The 17047-nt window shown below is 37.3% G+C and overlaps 1 protein-coding gene across 1 annotated transcript; it reads left to right on the top strand.

Moving 5' to 3' along the window:
• The first annotated feature begins 1282 nt into the window (after positions 1–1282).
• On the top strand, positions 1283–14313 carry LOC104600852 (transcription factor bHLH104-like). The gene is made up of 5 exons (XM_010263996.3): positions 1283–1598; positions 2213–2281; positions 3794–3871; positions 4475–4637; positions 13731–14313. Exons 1-5 carry the CDS (start codon positions 1507–1509, stop codon positions 13977–13979), a joined length of 651 nt encoding a protein of 216 aa, XP_010262298.1. The 5' UTR covers positions 1283–1506; the 3' UTR covers positions 13980–14313.
• Positions 14314–17047: the final 2734 nt, after the last annotated feature.

Raw genomic sequence — 17047 nt, 5'->3', positions numbered from 1 at the left:
TAGGTAGGATGTGGTTTATAGGTTTGGAGGGTTGAAAATTAGAATTTTAAGGTAGAGTGCTGTCTAAAAATTCTTAAAATAATTTTTGTATATAGGTTTGGGGTTTATCTTTGGCATTAGGGCCACCAATGAAGTAGGAATAAGAAGACTTGTTTTTAAACATTAAAAAAAAATGTGATACAAGAGTTTGGATCTATTGATCACAACACATTAGGTACAATCTATCTATACTATATATAAAAGTGTGGATGCATGGTGAAAGTTTTTTTGTATTAGAATTATCCTCTATTTCTTTATTTGTGAAAGGGTGTAAAAGTTATTTTATTACAGCTTTAGTGGCGCTTTTAATGGCACTAAATGCCCATATTTGTTTATTTATTCCGTCTCTAACCGTAAGGGTTGAAAATGTAATTTCAATTATTATATTTCAACTCATTTAATCCACTCTTATTAAGTCTTATACTTAAGGTATTAACTCCCATTTTCTTTTATTAAATTCTATATTTAAGTTATTTTCACTAATAAATGACACTAATTAGATCTATGCCAATATCTTTAATAATATAAACCCACATGTTTTAAAACTAACTCAAAAATAAAATCATTCATTATCCAAGTAGTGGGATAAGCAATTCAACCATCATCAAATTGATCAATCTATGAAGTCATAGTTAGGTAATAATTTTTTTAAAATAGAAATAAATTTAAAAAATTACAAAAATGTAGAAGAAAATAGGCACATTTATGATATTTTTGTTAATCAAATTAAAAAAAATTATAATAAATAAGAATTATTTTTATTGATAATGAAAATGAAATGCATTATTCAAAACTAACCAAAACTGAAATTATTTTATTATTTGGAAAAAATCAATAGTTCAACTTTTGGGTTAAATTTAACATTTAGTGTCATAAATAAGTAATAAAAATTAATAAAATGTCGAAATATAAAAAATGAAAAAAATACATACATTTTACAAAAAAAAGCAGGATATAATATTATATTAAACAAAATATAAATATGACACATCAAAATTATTTTTATACACAAATAATTTTTATAAGGGAAAATGTACCAATCCTGACCCGTTAACATACCTATCGGTCTAATTAACTGACCCGTCTAATTAGCAGCTGGCAACCATCTTTCATTTATTACACTTACAACACACACAGATGGCTTCAGATATTTTCACCAACTGCCCTTTTCCAACGGAAGAAGCTTTTTAGCAGTTAGCACTTTTTATTGACGAGGGAAGCTCATTCTTTTTGGGGGTAGAATTGTCTTTTCAGTTCTCATAGATCCTGTGTGGAAGGTTTCAAATGCAACCGTAATTTACCCTCTCTGGGCTTCTCGCTTCTGATCGACTGCCAAGTGCCAATGGACAAGGCCGAGGCGCCAGAATTCGATTCAGATTTTTAGGGTTTCTGAAACGCCTTGTTTCTTTCTTCTTGATATTTTTATTCAGATATTTTTTACTTGTTTTGGTTTTCGAATCGCAAGTAATGGATTCATTCCAGGACAGTAGTTGGAATCTTCTCGATTATAGTATAATCGAAGACGGAACATCTACCGATTTCTATTGGAACAATCAGGAGTATGTTTTTCTCAGACTTTTCTTTTTAATCTTGTTCCTTGTCTCATATTATATGTTCTCATTGTAATTTCTGATTACATGCATTTCTTGGATTAAAGTGGTTATCTTAGGTTCCTGGTTTTTGATCTTCAAGTTTTAGGATTTCAATGCAGAAGTGTTTCTGTCAAATATACTTTTGTGTTTGCTGCTGTTTGATTTGAGGACTTGTTCTTCTACTGATCTCCATTTTTGTGCTATTGTGTGGAAAGCAAAGAAGTTCTGGTTGCTGGTACAAATATGTGAACTGAAATTTTGGAACATATAAAAACAATCATAAAAGGATAGGGTTTATGAAATGCGTGAGTTGGAATATAGTTAGGAAAGTTAAAGCTATCTTAGTAATGCAAAATATATCAAGTCTATTCTTCAATGGCATTGGGGGAAGAAGCTAACGACCTGATCTAACTGAATTGTGTTAGCGAGAATTCTAAACTCAAAATGTCTGTAGATTGGTGCTGGTCTGAAAAATCCTCGTCTATAATTACTGCAATTACTTACTCAAGATTGGTGAATGAATTTTTAGAATATGAAAATCAATGGATTATTGATTACTGTTCTCAAACCTCTCTTTGCAGCTGCTGCTTGGATTTTGATGTTTCACCTATCGAGTCCATTCTCCAAGAAAAAGCATGCACAAGAAAGAGGTATGTTTTATAATCTATTTGTTCTAGATCTTTATATGATACCATTTTTTTTTTCATATATTATAATTGAAAACAATAAATCACTGATAAAAAAATGGAAACAATAAATCTTCTCTGAACCTTTCTTTTGAATGGTGGGTAGTTATGTTTGTCAATAAATTCCTTTGTCAATGATCACAAAAAAAAAAATAAATAAACTACAGTGTATAAGAAATAGGAGTGCAATAGTTTTCTCCCTGTAAATATTTCAGAACCCGGTCTAGTTTTATTTTGCTTTATTTTTCTATTTTTTTCTAGGGAATTTTCTGGTTTGGGGCAAGGTTCAAAATATCGATACAGGGCGATATGCCGGTAGGGCGTATAGGCCTGTATCAGTACTGTTTTCTTTGTTTTTATTATTACTTTTTGAATCTGGTTCAGAGGGGCCGGTCTACCCCTGAACCACTCGCCGACCCGAAGCACCCCCTGTAGGGGCATATCGGGAAGGCTCTGATACGATACAAAATTTTGAACCTTGGTTTGGGGAGGGTAGCCTGGGAATATGATCTCAAGTCAGCAGGATCTACATCCACTGACATTACCAGATGAACTAGCTGGCATTTGCTTCTGAACCTGCTCTAGTCGTTAGTTTGTTACATGACTGAACTTAGATATGGCTATGGTCAAGTATCATATATTACATGGGACTTATGGGTACTTTTCGTTGAACCATTCACGTACAGCTTATCTTTCAATATACAACAATATCCCTTGGGGTTCACCTGTTATGAACGGTGTTGTAAGTTAGCAATGGGTATTATCTTGTACTTGTTTCCCTACTCAAAAGCACACTTTGTTTGTGATATTCAGATGAAAATATTGATCCATGCTGAAATTGAAGAACAGACATGATATCAATCATTTCTAGGGATGTTTTAGGATAATGTGAATTTGGTTTAATTTGATTCACTTAAAAAATAGAAAATGGCCATTTTTGTGTTAAATAACCTGTAAATTTTATCTTAAAATAGTACTACATTACCTATTCCTTTGGTAAGTAAGTTGGGATTAAGCCCCAAACTTAGTGCAATGCAGAATCTGAAATAAAAAAAGCTATTTTGGAGATTTTTCTTTTGTCTTTTGGTGGTCAAGTAAATAACCAAACATTTGTATACCTTTAGAATGCCAACTTTGGTTGCTACATTCCAGAATGGGGAGAGAAACTTCCGAATAGTTGTGTAAGGATTTGATGTTTACTTGCTCCATCTTAAAGGTCCTTTCATTCTTTTGGACAATGTTCTGTAAATTAACAAAATCTGAGCAGTTTAGCAGTAAGGCAACTTTGTGATCCATTGATTGCTACCTTGGAAAGTTGCTTTTGTTCACACTTGGATTTTATTTGTTTTTCTTGATGTTTGTGTGGACATTTTGCTTTTGTTTTTTTTTTCATTACCAGATGTTGCTGATGTTAATTTTATGCTTTCTATGATTCTACATTTTCATGAAAATGACTTACTTGGTAATAATATGCAGGGGACGCAATGAGTCATGCAGTGGACCAGGATCCAAAGCTTGTCGTGAGAAAATGCGTAGGGACAGGATGAATGACATGTATGCATCTTATTTTTAATATGGTTCTTCTTCTGAATCCATCCATTAGAGTTTTAGCATTCAGACGTCAAAGCTTAAACATTTTATGTAATAGTGTGAAAAGATATTGCATTTCGTATTTCCAAGATATGGTCCTAGACAGAGGAGAATGGAAGAACATGATTTTATATATTTGACTCTTCCTACTTAGGACAAAGTTGATACAGATGATGATTGATTTCATTTCTCATCAGTATATCTGTATATGTAAACTGTTGTTTGAGCAACTTCCACCCCTTCTCCTTCTGATCATGGTTCTTCCTTATGAATGTAAACTATGCTTAAGATTCCGAGAACAGTATATTTGGTAGGTGCTACCTTTTACTGCTTAGGTTCCATGTGCCTAGAAACATGATGTCACTCTTCCTGAAGAATGAAATGTTAACTCAACTGTATCCTGAACATTCATCTATTTTTTCCTTGGAGGATTGGGGCCATTAGCACAGTTCATTAATTACAACAACAGTCTCATCTTTATGGAGGTCTTCCAAGTTCATCTATCTATTTGAAATCATGGTACCATAAGATGAAAGTTCCGTAATGGAATATCTGTCTGCTTTTCAGGTTTTCAGATTTGACCTCAATTTTGGAGCCTGGGAGACCTGCTAAGACTGACAAATCTGCCATACTTGGTGATGCTATTCGTGTTCTGAACCAGCTAAGAACAGAAGCTCAGGAGCTTAAAGATGCAAATGAGAAGCTTCAGGAAGACATAAAGAACTTAAAGGTAAAAATTTGCACCTCCAGATACTCAACATCATATAGGCTATTGATATCCCGTGTGCTTCAATACATTTGGACAGGTACCATATGCACAACAAGCATTGACTTTATACTATAATAATAATGACAATAAAATGTTATAAAATAATAATAGTTAAAATAATAATAATAGTAGTTGAAATAAAATGTTATAACTTATAAAAACAATGCAATAACAATAAGATATTAAAGTCTTGCACCCTCATTAACAACCAGACATGTGTAACTGGTTGCAGTCTTGTAGAAAAGTGCAAGTAAAACCTAATACTCATAAGATGTGAGAGAACATAAAGGAGTGAAAGTAGGGGTGATCATTTATAGCCCGCTCCAGAAATTTCTGGGCTGGGCCTGGGCCCAATACTTTAGGACCGGATAGCACATATTTATATTTATTATGTATACTTATGTATATGTGTTATTTTATGTTATATTTTAAATTACATATATATATATATATATAAATACTGTATACTATATATAATATTTTATGTTATGTTAATGTATAACCTAAAAATTAAACATATGTTATATGTCTATCAACTTTGTTCTGCTGATACAGTGTTTTAAAAAATAGTTGGAAAATTACTTTTGTGGCTGAGTATTCATAGATACTTTAAAGTATGAAATCTTGGTTATTTTTTTTTTCGATTCTGGATTTTTTTTTTTTTTGGTAAAAAGTCAAGGGATAGTGGCTTTGTAAGGTTTTTGGTTTCCCTTTGTATATCTTCTTGTTGTACAGGGTCTTTTGTCTTTAATGAAATATCTATACCTATCTTTTCTCAAGAAATATTTAAAGTCATAGGCCTGGAACTAGGGGTTATCATCAGCTGGGCCTGGCTGGGCTTAGCACCTAAGGGCTCTAGTTTGGGCCTGGGCCAGCCCTTATTTGAAGTTTATGACTTTTTTTTTCAGCACAAAAAAAAAGACATAGTTTTGAAAAAGATGAAAAGACATTTAGATTTTGAATTTTTTTACTGTAGTTATTGAAATGTCTTAATCATTGATTGTGAGTATTAACCTTATATGATATGATGCTATTAAAAAACTCTGATTTTACTTTTATAGCCTGAACAGAAACTAAGGCAAGCATTGGCACTATATAAATGTTATACTTTATATAATATAAAAATACAGGGTAAAAGACTTTAAACTTCCCTTGATGTTTCTCCTAAATATTAGAACTTCTCTCTTTTCAAAAAGGACTAAGACCTCCCTTGTGGGTGACGTCATCAGACAAAGACCTCCCATCTGTTGACAATCTATCAATATCCATTTGTATGTGACATCACACGTGGCTGATTTTTTTTAAACCCAAATTTGCCCCTTTATGGTTTGGGTTGGTTTGACCTTGAGCAGTGTTGATATTTCCTTGGTCCTTCCTAGGCTCTCCATTCTAGAACAAAACAGGTGCATTTCCAAATATGAAATCCACTGTTTGCTCAAGTGAATGCATATACAAGGTATCTCGATACCCTTCGAAGCTACAACTGCAGAAAGTGGACAAGTTGGCCCCATTTTGGACCACTGCTGCCTGGCCCTTGGCTAATCCTGCAGTGTTGTGGAAGGTTGTATCTACCATGGGCAAACCTTGTCCAACCATGGTTGTAAAGGAATCATAGTTAAAAATGAAAATAAAAATAAAGGAGAAAAATTAATTTGATGATGAGAATCAGCTTATCCGAGGTTACAGAATGTAGTCGTACCATCACTTGCGCTATGGCTGCCAAGTTGTCTGAACTCTGTTTTTGGTGGGCTGAGATAAAAATGTTGTCCAGTGAATGTGAAGTTGTCTATCTCTGTTTTCTGGTGCCACAAAATGCTGTCTGTGTGCAAACAATGAAATCTCAATGTTATGGCTGAACTCAGAGCACACTTCTGCTGGCATCAAAAGCCGTATAAGCTTTGGATTTCTTGTACAGTTTACCTCTATAAATATAGATGAAGATCACTAAAAACCAGTGTTTAGAAAACCAGACCAGACCGGCCGGTTGAACTGTGACATGGGGCCCTGACCGGTTCAGTCATGCCCCAATAACCAGACTTGCTCAAACCCCGCTGAAAACCGTCTGACCGGCCGGTTGAACTGGAAAACAGGTGAACTGGTCCCGGTTTCATGAAACCACCTAGGTTCATACATAAGTGAAATTTTAAAATGTTAACAAGATTTGAACTCAAGACCTCTTATTTTCACAAATTACTTAATTACCAGTAATCCACCTCTTATGCTAATTAATGACTATTTATTATACATATTACATTATTATGCACGCACTTTAAAGAAAATGTAAGTTAAAAGGCTTGAACCCTAGTCATTTGTTTTAAAAATTAAGAAGTTTACCATCTGTCCACCATATTTAACTACATTAAAAGTTGTAAAATATATTATATATAGTATTTATATGACCCGTAGTATATATATGCATATGCCATGTTATCACGGTTTGACCTCTGGTTTGACCGGGGTCAAACCTCTGACACGTGAACCTCTCCCTTCTCCGGTTCTATGCCCGGTCCTGTTCTCTGAACACTGCTAAAAACTACAGTATAAGAACTTGTTTGTATGCATTGGCAGTGAGGTATCAAGTTCCATTATCTGTTCAGGAAGACCAACATCATGTGAAACAAAGATGGATTGAAATTAATAAACAAACAGACCAACGCATGAAAATCAGTGGGACTGTGAGAGGTATAATAACCAAAAACAGATCAACCTAAGAATTAGGATTGTTTTCTGAGAACTGTAAAACATCCAATAACACTAAAATAACTCCTTCTCAAGCTGAGAGAGAGAGAGAGAGAGAGATTTCTTCAATGAAACCAACAAAAAAGTATCTTGAACTCTTATTTCCAAACTTAACGCTTTCAATACATTAAAATATTTGACCTGCTCTTTCCTTGGTACATATTTTCATTGTTACACCAGATTTCAAACCAAAAGGGTTAACCATGCCTAATGGCTTCCAGTCGGTCTCCCTACAGCTACGACTACCAAGACAATTGCTGGTGCTACTGCTACTACTACAACAATGGGTTGTAAACTTCCTAGTTGGGGAAGAAAGACTTAAGCTTAAGCATATTCACCATCTTGAGAGTGTTCTCAAGGAGAAATCAAACACATCTTTCATCTATCTAATCTATCTACAGAGACCAGTAATCTCTTTGTCCAATTCTATGTGCACAAGATCAATCTGCAACTTGATATGAGCTTCTTTTCTGGCTTTTATTTCGATTTCTTCTCTTTGTGAATCCCCCCACAAGTAAATAGGGCGAGAAATTCTGTCTAGCTTAGTGTTATTGGAGAGAGGTGCAGACATGCCATTTCTGAGTTTCCATGCCAGTGTTGTTGCTTGGATGCCATTGCCATGAGAACAAGTTTGTGAGAACACAAACAAGAGTAAAGGAGACCTTTTATGACTCTGTTAGACAACTCTGTCGGTGGAGGTCTTGGTCCATTTTCAAAAGGAGAGGATTTAATATTTATGAGAAACCTCAAGGGATGTTTAAGTCTTTTACCCGGAATTATATATATATATATATAGATGAATGTATTGCGGGCTAGACCAGGCCTGCAAAGAAAACCTAGGTCCAAGCCTGGAGATTTCCTAGGGTCCAACCCCTAGGTGATATGGATGTTTTTGAAGTCAGAGATGCCTGAAGCAATGGCTTTAGGCAAGGTAAGAATATGAAAATCTAAATTCTGAAAGAAATAAAATGTTTGGAAAAATTTATTAGCGCAATTGGTTAGAGCATCTCACAATTAACATGAAGGTTGTAGTGTTGTAGATTCATGTCTTGCATAGGTTAAACTGTTTAAACTGTAAAGATACAAGCCACGACCTTCAAGATGTTAACTTGTCGATTCACACATTATTCAAGGTTAATTCATCAAAACATAACAAGAAGCCATGTGACCAACTGATGGCAGCTCAGTTGGTAAAGTTTCTGGCTAGTTGGAGCAAGTGACTTGGGATCAAATCCTTTTGCCACCAGGGTTGGGATGGAGTGTAGTCCATTAGCCTACCAAAATCATATTTCCTATTCTGAAATGTCTCCATACCACTCTAAGCTACTTCTGGAGATTGGCTGGGAAGCTGCTTATATAATACTTGGGGCTCCTTGGGGAGAGGTACTTCAAAGGCAGTTTGGAAACCTGTAATGTAGAGGCTTGACTGGACATTGGCTTGGAAAGTTAAATACTTATTAAAGGGTGGTAAAGTAACATTTATGAAACAAAGGGTGGTAAGGTAACCCTTGTCAAAAGTGTTATGTGCTAACTCCCAACTTACATGTTATCTCCTTTTCCAATACTGACTAGTATGGTAGCTTTGATGTAGGGCTGTCAATTGGACTGGATTTGGTCCAATCCGGTCCAGTCCAACATTGGTCCATTTACAAATGGACTGGACCAAATCCGGTCCAAACCCCATGCAAACCGGATCCAGTCCAGTCCAATTGAAATGCAAATGGACCGGATTGGACCCAATCCAGTCCAAATTAAATGTTTTCCTCATAAAATGTTTTCCCTACTTAAAAATCAGCATAAAAGGATATGATTTCATTTCACACAAGCAGTTTACTGCGTCATCTGATCTGATTTGAAAGCCATTAACGTCATCTGAAAGCCATTAATAGTCAACATAAAAGGATATGATTTCATTTCACACAAGTAGTTTACTACATCATCTGCCGGTTCAGTTGTGGGTCACTACCATTAACGTCTCAGTAAACCTTCTCATCTCTGTGGCTCTATAGTAATCAATTATCAGGGATGATACCAGAATCTATTGGGAATTGTACTAAATTGGAAGAACTATATCTTACTGAGAACCAGTTAGTTGGAGTTTTGCCTAAGAGCCTAAACAATCTTCAGTTCCTTGCTTACTTGGATGTCAGTTCGAATAGACTTGAGGGCAAGATAAAGTTGGGGGGTTCAGGTAGTTGTAGGAATTTGCAGGAGTTGGTCTTGACTTACAATCAATTTAATGGAGAAATACCATCAGGCTTGGGCAATTGCAGTGGCTTAATATTCTTGGCAGCTCTGGGTAATAAATTAACAGGTCAAATCCCCTCTTCCTTTGGATTACTAACTAAATTGGAGCTACTTTACCTCAATGAGAACTCTTTGTCAGCGGTAATTCCACCAGAGATTGGGACCTGTAGTTCCTTGAAGGAATTACTCTTGCAGAAAAACCAACTCGAAGGCAAAATTCCAAGTGAGTTGGGATCTTTGAGTAAATTAGAGGAACTTGCGTTGTTTACAAACAGATTGACTGGAGAGATTCCAACCCTCAAATATCTCTCTGTCTATCAGAACAATTTGTCTGGGGAATTACCTTTAGAGATTCCAACCCTCAATGTCAGTGATGATGAGGCAGGAAAGGGCCCTAATGCCGCAGAGGCCTTGAGGGCTCAGGTGAATGCTGAAGAAAGAGATGAATAGACTTCAAGTTCAAGTGGGAGCAGTGAGAACAACAGTGAGAGTGGGAGTGGGAGTGGGAGCAGTAGCAGTAGCAGTGACAGTGAAGCGGGTGATGAAGATTCAGTCAATTCTATCTGAAATATCAAAGTAAGGTGGGGTTAACTTTTATTTAAACACCCCAGATAACAGGTCTTAAGATACAACAAAAACAAAAATGTGCTCTGCAATTGGTCAAAGGGAAAAACAGAAAAAACAAGTAAAATGTTCCTCCATGTTAGGGAGCATATTTGTGCAGGGTGCTTTAGTGATTTTTACCTGCGTTTGTATGGTCTCCAAACTCCCATTAATATCTTTTCATGTCTTTTATAACTCTGGCTTGTAGAATTTGACATAGAGCAGTAGTCCACTGCAGCCAATCCCTCATATACCATCACATGGCTGATATCTACTTCCACAGGCTCTCTAATGAGAGCAACCCTTCAGAGCTTTTTTCTATTCTATGTACTTTTCAACACATGAACTTACCTTAGAGATCAAGTGTAAGACATCATATGCATAGACTTCACTTAAAATGAAAGAGTAAAAAGCCCAAATTGAAAAAAAAAATTTAACATCTGAAAGTATAGGCATCAAAGGCCAGAATATAGACAGGAAAACCAATTATTTTAGGCAAAAGAAACTTAAAATCTAATCAGTGATGATATTTTTTTTGTTAGGTATGTTAAAAAACAAATTTATTGTTCATGGTCTAATCAGTGAAGTGGGTTTTTCAATTACATATCCAACCTAATTTATTGTCCTAAAAGAAATAGAAAGCCTAACCCAAATGATCAAAACCTGGTAATCCCAAACAATATTTAAATACATGTACAGGGTCATTAGATAACTGTGAATACAGTTGGACAAATGTTCAAAATATCACAATGTATCAGTGCATATCATACAATATATATCCCTATTTACTAGGAGATAATAGATCTCCATAAATCCCTCTCAACGTAGCTGTCAGTACATACTGAACTGAACAAACAGAAGGAAAAAATAAATAAAAAACATTTCCCTTTGGAAACTCCCGTTTTTCATATCATGAGTGTCTATACAATGAAGCATGCATTTGGCTTTCTAAAACAGAAAAAGAAAATAAAAGAAAAAATCTGAATAAATCTATCATTCTTTTAACTGAATTATGCATTTGGCTAGATTGACTCCCATAGGTACCCATAGTAGCACTGCCAACACGTTTAATGGTGTAGGCCTTGCCACCGCCCGTCCGTTGTGGAAGATTAATGGCTTTGGATAATCCTTTCTCGGGAAGGATGGGGCCTTCCCCTCCACCGGAACAAAGTATACTTCCTGCAAGTGACTGGCTCAAATGTAGGAGAGAGAGAGAGAGAGAGAGAGAGAGAGAGGACATGGCATCAGGCATGGTGAAATAACAAAATCAGGTGATCAAATGAAATACCGCCATCTGCCGGCGAGACTGAGGATGGAGCGATGGAGGCACAGAGGTGCTGAACCCTAGCCTTCGAAAGCTTCCACACGTGATGCTTCAAAGTTCAAATGAAAATGAACATTGAATGGACCATTCGAACTAGTGGCTTTGTCCACTTTCGGTCCATTCTATGAATCGACTATTCATGTTCAGACCGGTCCGCATCCATATCATTTTTAGGACCGTCCAGTCCGTCCATATCACTTCCGATTTGGATGGTGTCCAACCCGAAATCGGTTCATTGACACCCCTACTTTGATGGAAACAAGGATGAAAGATTTCTTATGGCAAGGGTGGAAAGAGGAATTTAAGACACATCTGGTAAACTGGGACAAATTTTGCAGTCCTAGAACAAATGGTGGTTTGGGTGTTAGGAAATTAAAATCTTTTAGTTTGGTCCTCTTGGGCAAGTGGTTTTGGAGATACAATGAGGAACAGTCTCTGGAGACAAATCTGCTTGAAGATGACATGGACTGGGATCTAGGTATCGTAAGCACCTCTTATGGCTGTGCCCTGTGGAAGGGTTTACAGAAACATTACTCGAATTTCACAAGGGGAATCAAATATGAAGTGGGTAATGGAGGTAGGGTGAGACTTTGGATTGATCCTTGGTGTTTTGAGCAGCCATTGGAGTTATTACCCTTAGCTGTTTGGGCTGGCCCAGAACAAGGAGGCTCTCATTGCAGATGTACTCATACATCACAGGGAATCAGGGGCTTGATACCCCACATTTAGGAGAATCTTTAATCATTGGGAGGTGAGTCTTTGGTGGATTTGATGCAGAAGATTTATGCTGTTACACCTGATGGAAACAAGGCAGAAAGGAGGGTTTGGGTTTCGGGATAAAGAGGGTTTTTTTCTCAAGTCAAATCTTTCTGTAACAGGTTGGCTCATACTGGCAGAGGTACCTTCCCTAGCTCTCAAGTCTGGAATACTGTTATACCTACAAAGGTTGCATTTTTAATGTGGACATCAGTCCTAAACAAATGCCTGACAGTGGATAATTAGGTGAAGAGAGGTATGACAGTGAGCAGCACTTTGTGCATCATGTGTAATGAAGACACAGAAACTGTGGATCACTTGTTTCTGCATTGTAAATTGGCTAGGAGGCTGTGGCCTGTGGGTCATGATTTTGGGCATTTTTAGAGAGTGAGTTTGTTTTCCAGAAAATGTGGTGGCATTTTTATGGAGCTAGCATCTGAAAGGCCTCAATAGAAAGGGAAGATTGTGTGGGGAGCAATTCCACTGGTGTTAGTGTGGACCATCTGGACTGTAAGGTATCCTTGTGTCTTTGACAATATCACCAAGGGAGGACTCTTTTGTTGAAATTCTTTGGGGCAGATTTTACTCGAGTGGGGGTGCACAGGACTTTAGGGAAGTTCCTTATAGTGTTTTTTTTGGAGATGGGTATACCTTTTTTTTATGTAATTAACATACAAAAAAAGATACTGCAATATGTACAACATGATTGTATCCCAGCAGTTCCTTTTCAAAAGAGATACTGCTTCTGGAGTGGTAATTAGGGCATACACCATTTTTGAAAAACATGCCCCCAAGTGAATGAAACAAATTGATTCAATGTAAACCAAGAAACACCCTATGCACTAACTTTTAATAGGCTACCTTGTCTTTTCACAAGGATTGTGCCCTTGTCACCCCTTCCCTTTACATGATGTCTGTTTGTCATTCAAGTCCTTCCAAATAAATAAATAAATTAGAAATTACAAAAAGAAAAAGAAAAAAGGTTGGCCCTGGCTCAACATTGATATGGGTATTGGAATCCATAGTAGATATTGATCATCAGTACTGTATGGCATGTATTTGCCAACACTTTGAACTGTTCTAGTGCTTTAGAAAAATGTATTAATCGTATGGAGTCTATTACATGTAAGATGTTGAATGAGTATGAGAAAAGTAATGCCTAAAACCGCACCTTCGGTGTTAATTATTTTAATAATGTAAGGTAAATAATGTAAACTTTCATTCCAATAAGTGTTAATTATTTTAATATTACTTTTAACAGTATAAGATTCTAATGTCTTTTGGGTTAGGGGCAATATAACTTCCACTCGGTATTACTTTTACGTCACTTCCAGGCATTTCTCTGAGAGCTGTTTATTCATTTTCCTTTTTCTCTATATTTGCAGGCAGAGAAAAATGAACTTCGTGAAGAGAAGCTCCTACTGAAGGCAGATAAAGAAAGGATGGAGCAACAGCTCAAAACCATGAGCATTATGCCTACGGGTTTTGTTCCGCCAGTTCCTGCAACATATCAAGCTGGAGCAAATAAATTGATGACCTACCCTAGCTTTGGTGGCTTCCCGATGTGGCAATGGATACCCCCAGCTGTTCTTGACACATCTCAAGACCATGTTCTCAGGCCTCCTGTGGCTTAGTTTTGATTGTTGTTGCTTGCATCATTTACAGACGCTTGGTTATACAAATGTCTGAAACTGCAACCGTTGTTTACTTGTAAATACTTTGTGTTTCATGCTAGTTTGGGTATCTTCAAACTGATAAAAGTGCAAATCCTCAGTGTGATTGACCGATGGTGTCAATCAACTGGTAGCTATTTCTTCAATAAAAGTTTGATCATTTGTCTAACTGTCTCAACGAGTACCAGTTTGCAGAGTTTTCTAGATTGTGCTGTTGGTAGGGGTTTTGGTCTGTAATGACTGTTTATGAATTAAGGTGCTTGGCTTTGCAGCATTTTTTGCTGCTGTTGTTGTATATGAAAGTTGTCACATCAGCATCGTAGAACTGTAGAAGTTTGTCTTGAATTTCACACTAGGGGACGGTGTTGTTTGAATGTCATCTGGGGTTTACTGAATTACTGTTTATGTTGCCGATTGATTTGGTGCTTCGTACTGCACTGATGAATGGAGCATGGTACTTCCTGGGTTTTAAGTCCTTGCAGTCGTCCCCGTCCCCTAAAATCTCGATTAATCAAAGTATTATTTTGAAATCTCTCGTTCCATCTGTCTTCCTAAATCCAAATGCCCAGGACGAATGATCCAATCTCAGATTTATTGGATTATCTAATGTCAAACATAGGTGACACTTTTGAATGCTTTTCTTGCGATGCTTGGTAGATGAGTGGACTACATCATGCCAAAGACATAATTTATTGAATTCACATCTGCTGTGGTCATGGTTGCAGCCCTTTCTTGCACCCACCCAATAAAATATGAAAAAAAAAAATAAAGGTAAGTTGAATTTGAAAACAAGAGGGGATCAGCCGGGGCGTTCAGTTGTATGTTTTGTTGGCAGTTGGCAAGAAAATACGACGGCCACGGTGAAGGCAGACGTGAGGGACCTTTGAAGTTTGTGCTGACATTTTAAGTCATGATTTTAATGAGAAATTGGATTTTCCTACTAGTGGCTCTTGATCTCGTCTAACTTTTCTCTGTCAAGAGTTTCTTTTTGTTAACTTGTGCATATTCTTTTGTAATTTTTTTGAGTTTTTTTTTTTTTTGCCCCAATGCCCTCGTAAAGATGGTTGATTCTTTCAACATTTTACTGAAAGTTGGTTAAAACGATTATGGAACCATCCGGTTTAATTCTCATTGTAATTGCAAATAAAGGCTCTTTGCCTCAACCCATGAATTGTAGATTTCATGAATCGCACGACAGGATTTGATTCACGTTAATTTATATAAATTGTCTTTTGGGGTACGCTTGTATACTCATGTGCAACTGCTTCTGTTATATTGTTCATTCAAGTTCTACAACTAATGTTATTTTCATGCTACCAACAATTTGTAGCGATGGAATGGGTGGGAGTGAGACTTCAGAGAGGGAGATAAAGAAACTTAGAATGGAAGGTGATGGTGCGCAATTCGGCTGGTCTTAGTTGTCAATGACCTTGCCTCTGAACGGAATTGCAGGGAACCTGAAACGAAGAAGATGAGGAAGCTCCAGGGGGAACCCGGTGTAAAGGCTCCGAAGCTCAAGTTAGAATCCTTCAAAGGCAAGATAAAGCCAGATAGCGCAAAGTTTGCATACCTTGTTCTTGGGGGTAGGGGGCCTTTTATAGCCACCTCGTGCACTCACTCCTAAGCTTCTGTTAGGTCGGGTACGGTTACCTCTGGTCTTCTGCCAGTTCGGGTGTCATCCCCGCTGCTGGTCAGAACCGCCACTGCTTCCTTTTGTCGGAGCCGTCTCTGCGACTGGCGATGATGGTGGCAGGTGGCGGTGGTAGGTGACCGTTGAAGCGCGGCTGTCAAGTGTCAGATCCCAAGTCAGTCAGATGCGCCGCCCCTTGGATACGGACCTCCTCGGTGTCAGGTATGGTACGTTTGTTCAGTTCGGTGTCTCGGAGGCGAAGTGCTGGAGTGGTGAACGAGGTGAAGTCTTGAGTTCGGATAGGGGAGTGTCCCGAACTGCCATGAGGTGGGCCAGTTCGGGTCACTGCTTTGTGTGGCTCGGGGCCCAAGGGAGAGTTCGGGCTCCTCGTAGGGAGTTCGAGTTCTTAGTAGGGAGGTCGGGCTCCTTGTAGGGAGTTCGGACTCCTCGAAGGGAGTTCGGACTCCTCGAAGGGAGATCGGACTACTGGTTTTTTCCCTTTGGTGCTTGTGCCCTGGGTACGCTGTTTTAAGTGTCGAACTATTCGTTTTTTCCACGTGGAGTGATTGCGAGGTCGGGCCAAATCTTCCTTCATCAAAAGGGATGAAGGGTTTTTGGGAGTCATAATCATTACTACAATTTGAGTAGGCTGGTTAGAGAAAGGTAGCCAAAGACTGGTACAATTTGAGTTGAAAGTGAGAGTTGAGAGGTGTTCGTGAGAATGACTATGAAATCGAACAATAGGAACGAGGCTTAGCTCAAAGTAATTAATAATTAATAATAATGAAAGAGTAAGTGTATATGGACAAACCAAATAGGGTGGAATTAATTGTATTGCAAAGAGCATGGATACCACTTCAGTCTTCAATTAGCTTGAGGAAGTGGAGTAGAGGAGTATCCAATTAATGACATAGTGGATAAGATGTCCAAGGGCAATGTGGGTGCAGGATGACTTACATTCCAATCATGTTGATAGGGAGATAACAAAAAGTATCTATTTTCCTACCAAAACTACCAAAGTAGAATAATATATCAACAAAGTTTTTGCAAGAAAAACAGAGCCAAGTAGTCAAATGATTGGATAATTACAATACTGACCAATTTGGAGAAAAAGATACAACTAATGTGATCACTCACTCTTTACCATTTTTTCCCCTTCTTTCTATTGTTTAGTTTAATATCCCCCAAGCTCCCTTTTATAGCTGATTATTGTGGATGCTTTAGTTGGAAATGAATACAGTCGCAGACAGCAGCAGTAATGGGCGTTAGATTCAGTGTTCCTATCTTATCTTATCTACATTCAGTGTTCATATCTTATCTCTTAGCTAGATTCAATGTTCCTATTAATTAGGCAGTAGCATTATTATTTCCTAGGTCTTTTAGAAAGTTTCCTTTTAGA

Source organism: Nelumbo nucifera, chromosome 3 (assembly GCF_055504915.1).
Source record: "Nelumbo nucifera cultivar China Antique chromosome 3, China Antique-T2T, whole genome shotgun sequence".
NCBI classification, from domain to species: domain Eukaryota; kingdom Viridiplantae; phylum Streptophyta; class Magnoliopsida; order Proteales; family Nelumbonaceae; genus Nelumbo; species Nelumbo nucifera.
This window is presented reverse-complemented; position numbering and strand designations above follow the sequence as displayed.